The sequence below is a fragment of the Vigna unguiculata genome, chromosome 11 (genome assembly GCF_037176805.1).
Source record: "Vigna unguiculata cultivar grain cowpea cultivar isolate G323 ecotype 2 chromosome 11, ASM3717680v1, whole genome shotgun sequence".
In the NCBI taxonomy this organism is placed as follows: domain Eukaryota; kingdom Viridiplantae; phylum Streptophyta; class Magnoliopsida; order Fabales; family Fabaceae; genus Vigna; species Vigna unguiculata.
In genome coordinates, this window is record NC_140802.1 from 28,903,819 (window position 1) to 28,914,656 (window position 10,838).

General features: G+C 33.1%; 2 protein-coding genes across 7 annotated transcripts; both read right to left on the reverse strand.

Annotated features, from left to right (window-relative positions):
• Nucleotides 1-2,051: 2,051 nt before the first annotated feature.
• Nucleotides 2,052-2,906, reverse strand: LOC114170673 (protein NDR1-like). Its single transcript, XM_028056199.2, has one exon. It carries the CDS (start codon nucleotides 2,739-2,741, stop codon nucleotides 2,115-2,117), a length of 627 nt encoding a protein of 208 aa, XP_027912000.1. The 5' UTR covers nucleotides 2,742-2,906; the 3' UTR covers nucleotides 2,052-2,114.
• Nucleotides 2,907-4,911: 2,005 nt separating this feature from the next.
• On the reverse strand, nucleotides 4,912-9,877 carry LOC114168979 (putative manganese-transporting ATPase PDR2). Of its 6 annotated transcripts, none has more exons than XM_085668722.1 (9): nucleotides 9,607-9,874; nucleotides 9,348-9,502; nucleotides 7,892-8,073; nucleotides 7,665-7,811; nucleotides 7,438-7,580; nucleotides 6,702-6,894; nucleotides 6,494-6,619; nucleotides 5,594-5,673; nucleotides 4,912-5,231 (listed from the first exon to the last, which is right to left on the reverse strand). In XM_085668722.1, exons 6-9 carry the CDS (start codon nucleotides 6,747-6,749, stop codon nucleotides 5,039-5,041), a joined length of 447 nt encoding a protein of 148 aa, XP_085524848.1. In that variant the 5' UTR covers nucleotides 6,750-6,894; nucleotides 7,438-7,580; nucleotides 7,665-7,811; nucleotides 7,892-8,073; nucleotides 9,348-9,502; nucleotides 9,607-9,874; the 3' UTR covers nucleotides 4,912-5,038. The 6 variants fall into 6 exon arrangements, 5 of the variants coding, with proteins under 5 accessions (XP_085524848.1, XP_085524849.1, XP_085524847.1 ...); XM_085668723.1 differs by having other exon boundaries at nucleotides 7,665-7,778; nucleotides 7,892-8,081; XM_085668721.1 differs by having other exon boundaries at nucleotides 6,702-6,846; nucleotides 7,892-8,081.
• Between the last annotated feature and the right edge of the window lie 961 nt (nucleotides 9,878-10,838).

Consider the following 10,838-nt stretch of genomic DNA (forward strand, 5'->3'; position numbering starts at 1 on the left):
TTCTTCCTTTAGTTGTTCTTGGTTTTCTATGGTTTATGTGCTTTCCATTTCCTTTTTGTTTTAAATCCATCCATCATCTTCTTCTCTTTAGCTTTGTGAAAGGAACCTTCACATCTAGATAACTTGCTATCTTAATGTCCAGTGGGGATTTCACTTAGCTTTCTTAATCAACTCGCACCATATTCAATAATCTTAAAAAGGAACAAGGTAATCCTTCATCATTGTATAAAACACAATCATTGGGGCATGCATGTATCTTTTGATATTCCAAACACATTGGACATAAAATTTTCTTTGCCTCAAAATTACTGATAGGTAATGTGTTATTTTCTAGAAGCATCTCCTTTAGCAACTCTAACAATTCTATGAAACTTTGATCTGTCCATCCATTCCTTGCTTTTAAACCAAAGAATTTCAAAGTTGCCGACAGTCGTGTAAACTTGGCGCATCCTGGGTACAACTCTTCCTCTGAATCAGACTTAAGAGAATCAAATAAATGAGCTTATCCAAAATTTTCTTCCCCAATATCACGTACCATGTCTTCTAAATGATCATTCATCCATTGGTCTACATAATTTGTTCCTCTTGACGTTGTAGGCTTGTCTAATACTTCTCTATGTCAAGTTCAAAGTGTATAACTCATCATTATACCGAAGATGAATAAATGATCACGCATTGTGCCCAAGTCGTGACATATTTGATTAAGACAACAAACACAAGGACAAAAATATGTCCATTAAACGAGATTGTTGTTCTTGAGCATATTGCAAAAACTCATAAATCCCCTTTTCATACTCTTCACTGATGCGATGCTCATTCATCCATCTTCGATACATATTACTTGTTCCTGTAGAGAACAAATAAGATGAGTAAGGCACAAGCGTCACCTTACCATGTAGTCCGCTATCTCCTCAGTTAGCCTCTTCCTGGTTGGTACATGTCGGTTTGGACCCAGAAGGGGTTACTTACAGAAGGGACTCCAAAGCTCAAGTGAGTCAAAACTCTCAAAAAGGTCAAATCTGTGATTAATGAATACGTACCTTTAATTACTGGGGTCCACGCGTATTTATAGAGTACTAATTATGTCTGATTATCCCATGGGTCGGGCCTTGGCTTGGGCTCTAGCCTGGGCCCTAACCCAGGCCCTTAAGACCTATTGAACGCAGGGGCTTCCATTTTACTAAGTCTTTAAGAGCGGTCTGATCCGTTTACTTCTCAACTTGTCGGATGTTGTCCTTGGCCGCACACTGTCCTAGGTTGGTCGTTTTGTTGTTAGTCTAGCCTTCGTTCAGTTACGAGTTTAGGTCTATGCCAGCCCAAGTCGTGTACTTGGGTTGTTTCCGGCATATATGTGAGGGTTGTCATTTATATGGTTAAGTTGACCAGGTCCGGTACATATAAAAATATATTTTTCTAATAATCAATTATTTTTAAAAGTGAATTGTCAAATAATTGAAAAATGTCAAAATATTATTTCTCTATTTCTCTAAAATCAAAACTTGATGCTGTTTTCGTTATTAGCCGACAACTTTATTTATCATGACGTCTTTTCTTTTTCTTTAAGTTTGCTATTGACTAAGAAAAATAAATATCTGTTTTTTTTTATTTTTATAAAATCTATTTTTGTAATTTCTTTTTGTTGTTACATTTACTTTCTTGTCTTCTTTACGAAAGCATGCCTGAAAAAAATGTAATTTTAATAGTTAAAAAAAAAACTTGAAAACATGATGCACTAACACAAATAATATTTCAAACGAATGAGCTATTTTTCTTCCCTAATATTGCGACATATGATATTTAACACTCATTAAAAAGTTAAGAGAAATATTTCAATTAAAAATTCATTTCTAAAATTTTTAAGTAGGGTTAGTATTAATTAGTATTTATCAAGTTAAAATGTGTGAATTAATAAAAAAATTGAACATATCTGGTGTTTCTTTTTCTCTTATAAATCAATAACAAAAGATACTAAAAAATGTCCGATCAATAATGACCAACATATACGGTTGCATGAACTTCTTTACCCACCATCTCAGCATCAAAACAATTCAACACAAAGAAAATAAATTACCAATTATAATTAAACAAATTCCACTCAATGGTCAATGGTCAACTCATGTGAGAAAAAAAACAGTGACAATAACTCCAACAACCGCCACATACGAACTCCGAACCACCGCAGCTCGGGACCCGAGCCTTGGAGGGACGTCTCGGAGCCTAATCGCTTTAGGCTCCACCTTCTCCCCGGAGCTAGCATTAACCTCAACATTAGCCCCTCCGACCAAACGGTGCCGTTTAACGTAAAACGACAGCCACACCTTGTACTTCACCCTAGTCGCGAACTCCACGTGCAGGAACACATTCCCGTTCTTCACCGCCGCCGTGCGGTTGAATCGGGCTAAGCGCGGCGCCACGGCGGAACCCCACTTGCGCGCGGTTTTTCCGCGACCCTGGTAGAATGGGAGGAGCGTGGCGTTGGCCAGAGGGCGCGTGGTGGTGTTGTCGAGGAAGAGCGCAAAGGTAACGAGAACGTCGCGGTATTTGACGCCCTTGTCCTTGTTGTCGTTTTGAAGGGAAAGTTGGAAGATGACGGTGTCGTTCTGGGCAAGGAGAGAGAGAGATTGGAGGGAGCATTTGGGTGGTTCCGTACGGAGACTGAGCCATAGGAAGAGCGCCGAGAAACCCAGAGAGAAGAGGGTGCCGAGGCAGCACGTGCAGCAGTTCCGGGGCGGAGGTTCCATGCACGTGACCGAAGAAGAAGAAAAAGAAGAAGAAAGTGCGTTTTTTTAATTGAATTGGTGATATATTGAGATGCTGACATGAGAATCGATGATGGAGTGTTGCTGTTTGAAATTCTTTTCTGTTGTAGCGGTCTTCGAATGTGGTTGTGTGAATGTGATCGAGCTTTATGTTTACTTAATTACTGACTCAAAATTTTCATGTTTCAAAAATATTTATTCATTTCAAGTTTAACCAAACTGGAAAAGATTAAAAAAAATAGTTGTTTACTTTTAAAGTAACCGTATCAAATAAAAATATAAAAAATGTACTTATTTTATTTAGAATATTAAAAAAAACAACACTAAGAAATTGACCAGTATAACTCGTCATTAGCCATGTGATTAGTGAGCTCAGAAACTTAATCAAATCAATTAAATATATTCAGTTCAAATCTGAGTTTATCTTAAAACAACGATGCCTACAAAATTATTATTTAGTCAGAAAAAAGAAGAATATAATTGAGTAATTGTGCAGAACGCCATGCATTCTAAACTTATAGAATATTGAATTTGTTTTCTTTCAAATTAACAATGACAAGTAATTTATGGAGATTAATAAAGTATAATTATGTATGTAGTCAACCGTATAAAAAAAGTTCTTAAAATGTGATAGTTGTTGCATTGATGTTATTTGTTTTTGCTTTATATGAATGTCTTCTAATATTCTTGCATTAATATCATTTAGTTTTTGAATTATATTTAGACGGATTATTTAAAACTTAATATTTTTTTTTTCAAACATGAACAATAATACTTTAATCAATATAAGTATTTGAAACAATAGATCAATTTAAAAGGGACGAATCAATTTTTGAAAGATTTTTAACGCCTGTTATTTTAACAAAAAAAAAATCATTAGCATGATAGAATTACATATAATTGTTTAATCATCATTAAGCTTAATAAACTACCATTAATGTTTTGTAAGAATTCAATAAAACAAAAATGAATTAAATAATAATAATAATATTATAACACCTTGAACCTTACCGGACTTTTAATTAGTGTTTCATTTGGTAAAAAAATCCACTTTATAGATAAAATCGTGGGTATTGTGGTGAGAAAAGAGTTAAAAGCCAGTGAAATATGAATGATTATCAGATGCAGATTCGTCTACAAATGACATTATGAAGCTTAAATTAAAAAGCAAATAAGAAAATACAAATTCATAAATTAAAAAATTGAAACAAAGTTGCTTGAAAACTTTTGCAAAAGAAAAGAAAAGAAAAAAACTCTAAGTGGTGACTTTTAGGAAAATTCTCTCTCTTATTATTTTTCAACTATAATTGTAACACTCCATCTATTCTAACAATTCTACTCGATAATAAAGATAATAATATACCATATACACTATATTATAGTTGAAAATATAGTTCATTTATTCATAAAATTTTATGAACAGTTAAAAATATATATATTTCTATCTAACTCTACATAGTTAATTTTAGTGTCACTTGTAATTTTATATGCTCACATATCAACTACCACTACAAAAAATAAGCTAAATTGCGGAGGTTTTAATTTCGTTTAGCGGGGGTTTTACTCTCCACAAAATAATTTGCAGGAGTTTTTCAAACCTCCACAGATAGGTTCCCCACAAGTTATTTGTGGAAATTTTCTATAACCCCTGGTACCAGGTTTATATTGTGGAAGTTTTTTAATGAAGGGTTATAACCTCTTCTATTCATGACTATTATTTTGTGGAGGTTTAAAACCTCCTTTATTTCCATAAACCTATTTGATTCCAAAATTCCTATTTTTCATTTTTTTTGTGGGGGTTAATACCCTCCTCAATTTGAGGATTATACTATAAAAATTTTAATAGAAATTATCATTTATAATACACATTTTTATATAGAGGGAGTAATAAAGAGAGAATTCAATAGAAAACTATTCTTCACCATTTAAGCTTTAGACAGATTGTCAATATTAGCCCTGACACCTCTTACGAGAGACATCCCTTATTAATACAACTAAGACAGGCCTTAATCATACAAGGAAAAACCTACCAGAAGATTTAAACTTAAAACACAAATCTTAAAATGAAAGCTTTTAAATTGCAAATGTTATTCAAAACATTGAAAACGAAAACAATATGCTTTTTGGACGTTATTAATTCTTACACCTGGCATTTTTCCAATCAATTTTCCATTTCCCCAACTCAGACTTTATTGACCATTTCATAACAATCGAAAATAAAAGATACTACAGAGCATTTTACTTGGAGAGTATAAATGCCCAAGTCATGGTTTCATTGACTATAAGCCAAAGTAATATAATACCCAATAGGCAACTAAAATCAATAATATTTGAGGCATGCAAACAATGAGGAACCTACAAACCTTCACAAAGGAGAAAAAATCATCCTGAATGCGAACAATAATTGCCATTCGTTTTAGGTGAGATGAGAAATGGTACCGATGAACAATTTGGACAGGATGGTCATTTCTCCTGAAATTTGAGAACATTTCAGGATAAAACAAAAATGACAAAAGGTTGTAGAAGTACAAACAAGATGGATATATTAATAAGGAAAAAGAAAGAACAAGAATGAAGCATTTGAAACCCAAGAAATAACAAACTCTTTGCTTTTTTTAATCACTATATTCCCTAGCCCGAACAACAAGAATGACAGAATGTAAACCAGGTTGCCAATCATTACTGGCAACAACAAAATTAAATGAGCCAAAATATTGTTAATTTCCAAGCCATAAAATTTGACTTTGCACATGATTAGAAAAGACAATGTTTTAGCTGCACAGAGAATACAGTATAATTTAGATATTAAAAGTAAGCAGCAACAATTCATTTACCTCTTGGGTACAGCCTTGTCATCAGATTTATAACTCCAGTCAATTCCTTTGAGTGCAACCTTCTCGAGAGGATCACCAACCTGGGGAAATTAAGGAATTCATTTATAAGAATATAATAGCAACAAACAACATAAGATGTAAAAGGACCAAACACACAAAGCCCTTCTAGCTCTAAAGCCAGAATCATGAAGATCCATTGTTCAAGCATAGAAAATTAGTATAACCTAGAAAAAGTAGAATATGGAGTGACAGAATCTCAGAAACAAAAAGAGAAGATTCCTTTCCCAAGTCTAGAAATAAAATAAAAAATTATATTTTATTCTAAAACATTGACTTAGGCATGTAGCATGACACCAATACAGTAACTTCTAACAAAATGTCAAAAAGTGATTACACTGATATCAATCAAATAAAAGGGAAAACATGATAAGATGAGGGGCAAACTTGGGTTACATAAATGGCTCCAAAAAAGTCAATTGGATAAAGAAAGAGAAATGAAGAATTCCTTTGCATAAACTTTTCAAGAATCCTCTTATATTATTTCAAAAAAGAACACTTGTGGGTCAGGCAACCATGGTCTTAAAGTTTAGTACTCATTAACTTGCTTTGGTAAATTTTGCATTCCATAAACTATAAAAGATAATATTATAGGAGGAGAAAAATGTAATTAGAGAAAAATATTGAACTACGGAATATATTCTATATGTTTAACATGGGAAAAGATCTTCTGTCGTGAATTTGCCACTGCGTGAGATCCTAACTCCTAAATAAATTAATGAATATGACAATGGTGACAAATGTCAAGTTTTCTTTCCACTAGAGGGAGACTCATTTCGTTCAATACTACAGCTAGGCCTAAAAACTAAGGCTCAATTTAATCACACAAGCAAAGCGACATACCAGCTTATTCTCAACAAATACCAATGCATGGCAAGAAGCCAGGATTTCAACTGTTCGTACAGGCACTCTACTTGTATCAGACTCCAAATTTGTAGTTCCATTCAACCCAACAACTCCAGAAAATTCCTACAAAGTGGGAATTAAAAAGTTAAACCGCAAACAATGGTCTAAAAGGATAAATCAATATCATTGTCTAATATGGGCATACCATATCATCGGATGTAAGTGTCCCTGTCTTTAAGGTAATCGGGGTCATGTTTACTCAAAGTTTTCAATAGCTGCATTGTTTGTGGGGTCGTGTCTCTTTTGTAATGATCGATTCCAATGAGCATGGTGTAGGGTGATGATGCTAGCTAGTATATTGAGTGCAATGGAATGAGTTTCTTTTGGAAGTAATGTACCTAGGTATTTAATATGGTATAAATTATTAGTCCCATTTTGCCTTTTGAAAGATTTTATCAATCTCATGTATTTGGAAATACTTTAGACAGTAAAAGGACTCCAATTACACTCTATTATCATGCTTGTGTATATTTATTCACTCCATAGAACCAAGTTTACTTAATACTTTAATTGTAAGAATAAAGAGAGTACATATATTCTATTTTCTTAGGTTATTACAATATCATTATCTACAAATTTATATTTAATAAATAATTCTCAATTTTTAATACTTTTCCTGCAAAGTTTTATTAGAAAAAGAAGTTATATAATAGACATATACATAAGTTAATTTGTAGGTAATTATAACATCTCTGTTTGCAAATAATTTTAAATAAGAAAATCTACCTGTATTTGATGTGGAAAATTTTTTACTATACAATTTTTAAATTTTCTGGCATGAGGTTAAAACTTTAATCATATCAAGTTTTTCCTCATGAGTAAAATTAAAATGAGGGCAAACTTTCATGCTCTGTAAATATTTTGCATTCTCCATAATATACCTTTCAAATTGAAGCTCATCTGCAGAACCCTTGTAACCTTCAAGACAACAGGTTTTGAGGTGTAATGAAATGCATGCAGGAATAATTTGTGGGTATTGCCAAACTACTTCTTCATGGCCTTCATCATCAGATGAATAAAAAACCTGATAAAAACAATCATAAAACTATATTAATACTAATGTTTAAATAAACGACAACAACAAAAATCATAATTTGAATCATCAAACCTTATTAGAAATGTAAATGACGAGAGTTTGAAGCTTTGGACAATGCTTGAGCACTTCCAAGACCCCAAACCAATCCTTCCTAAGTCCCAAAGTCAATTTAAGTTGAACTAAATTCTGAAACTCAAAATCCAGGTTTTGGTGATATATCTGCAAGAGATACAAATTGATATATTATCTTATTCTCTTAGAAATGGAAAGTAATAACAAAGAAATCTAACAGGCATTACCCAATCTATGAATAAAACTTCAACATCCTTAACAATTTCCAATGGAAAATGTCCATCGATGCTTGCCCTAACCAACTCGGGCAATCTATTAAACTTTCCTTTAATTTTACAGGCTACACCCTTAGCTTCCAAGTCCTCAAGATTAGGACACCCAGGGAGAAGCTGCGAGAGATCTAAATCTCCTGAAAAACTAACAGAAAACAAGTGCAAGATCTTAAGCAAGGGAAAATCAACAGAGGAAATATATGCCACTCTTGTGAACGCCAATTTGAGAACTACAAGAGTTTTGTAGCTAAACACCACAGATGGCAACATATGGGTGAAGTGCAGTTTAAAGTCCATATGTTAAACTCTACCACTCATTGCAGCATTGACCGAAGTCAAGATATTTGTAGGATCATAAAAGTTAGAGAAACAATTGAAGCGAAATCTATGGATGGGTTGGTCTCTATTGCGAGAAAGCAAAAAAGAGTGCACCGACTCAAGAAAATGATAGTAGTCAGCAATAGATTAATTAAAGACAATATGCAAACAAATTCTATTTACATCACTCCACAACCTCAATTAAATTGTATTAATTAGCTTGGGATTTACTTTTTCAACAGGTAAAAAGTTTCTTTAATTCAATTGCTTAAGGATTTAGATATAACATCTAACTTATGCGTTGGGTTTAAAGGTTTCTTTCCAAAATTGGTGTCTTTTATAGACCCATATACGATCATTAGTAAAACCTACAATCATGACAACATGATTGGGAAGGTATCCTAGTTTCAACTTCAAAACCTAAGGGCCAAGGCTACCAATCGTGCTTTAGAAAGCTATGTGTGGATCAATGCCACTTCAATAATCTCAATTTTTCTAACATTAGCAAAAGTTGAACAAGTAATAGAGGCTAAGAAAGCCATTGTGGTCTATGGCGCCACCACAATAAGACTCCCTTCACAAATTCCCACTAGCGGAGGGGTAGAAAAATGCCATGTTATAGTGTTATGGTGGCCCTACTATGGCTATTTAACAACACTGTAGTACAATACAAGGCTAAGGCAGATGAATAGAGAGGCAAATGCCAAGGCAATGATTATGACATTTCAATAAATATGAGCTAATTTAACACGAGTTCTATTCATCTAGACCTAAACCAATGAAAGTTGAAAGAACACCAGTAGCTACTCAGGAAAATAAAGCATCATTTTACAACATTAAAGATAGTTTAGCGGACATGAGGGATACAGTTCATAACAGATACAATAAAATGACATGGAAGTATTTTAATGAAATCCAAAAAAAAAAGAACATAACAATTATACATTTCAAACAGATATTTGGGAAAATCTTAAAATGCATTTGGAAGACAAGACAGTGATAGCCTGACCTTAAACCAAATAAATTTATCAACAACTCACTATTAAATAATTCATAGTCAAAATGGACTAGAGACAACAACAAGAGAAAGTACCTCACATACAACTATAAGCTTAATCAGCTAACGTCCTTAAGTCTTTTTATCAACGTATCCAACGATTTCCTTTTCGGATTCTGCCTGCCCCACGACTACCAAAGGTTCCATGCCAATCCGCTACTTTCAACGCCATCGGCACGATCCACGGCAGGCTAAAAAAAGGAGATGATGAATAAAGACCGTGAAGAACAACGAGCACTGTGAATTTGTAAAAACAATGTTTGGAAGAAAAAGAGATGGCAATCCAACTACAGACTTCGTATCTTGAAGGCCGACGACGATGACGAACACAGGACGACGACGACGAGCATAGGACGACGCCGACGATGAGCATAGGACGACGACCGATGACGGAGACGATTTGAATGAACACCGACGATAGATGACGAGAACTGAACCTTAATTTGATGACGAGATGTTCAATCGAAAACGAAAACGAATGAAGGGTTTGAAAATTTGGGAGACACCGAAGTGCGCAGAGAGTGTAAAATCCTTGGAGGGAAACGCTGAAAAAGATAAAAGGGAAATAAAAAATGTAAAATAATTTGCGGAGGTCCTCTTTTAAAATTAGTTAAAAGTCCCAATATTTTAACGCTCAGAGGATTCAAAGAAACTATCTTAAATCATATTAATTTGGAGAGGGTTTTTATATCCTCCATAAATAAACCTTATGATAATTTTTTTGTAGTGTACAATCATAGTAATTCATAAAGTAGGTAATTTCCTCAAAATTGTCACATTACAATATATACACCCACACACATTTATATATATATATATATATATATATATATATATATATATATATATATATATATATATATATATATCACTAATATCATAATATTATCCAAGTACACACAACAAAAGTAAATAACTTCCAATCAATATATATGAATTCTTAATCACATCGCAAAAACATTTAATTTGTCATACTCAATATTTCTAAAAGATTCCTATTAAGCATATGTTTTCACAAAAAAAAACCAACATTTGGCACAACATTATCGATAAAAATCAACCTTAATTTCTTAGGTTAGGGTGATTAGTTGTATAAATATAATATAAGAACTCTTTCAACTTCCTATTATCTAAAGTTTTCTTCGTGTAATTATATCATTACTAAAATATAAAATATCTAATGTCCTTAATGAAATTCATATTAATATTAGATCCTTAAGGTCAAATATCATTCTAGGTATCCATCACCACATACCTATAAAGGACTACACACTTATGAGAGAGAATACTCCAAAAAGAGTCTCATCCATAAATCCATAAAGACAACATGTTATACCTGCCAAAATATGTGCTGGACATAGATAATTTGAGTTGTCTGTTACTGTGGTATATCAAGTGTGTTCTGGTATTTAACTATGTGTGGGATTATGGACTTTGGAACATTGTGTGTTATTTGCTTAAGACGTATATGAAAAACCAGTTTAATGGACTTCTTTTCGATCTTTTTTTACTAATAAAACCTAAGTG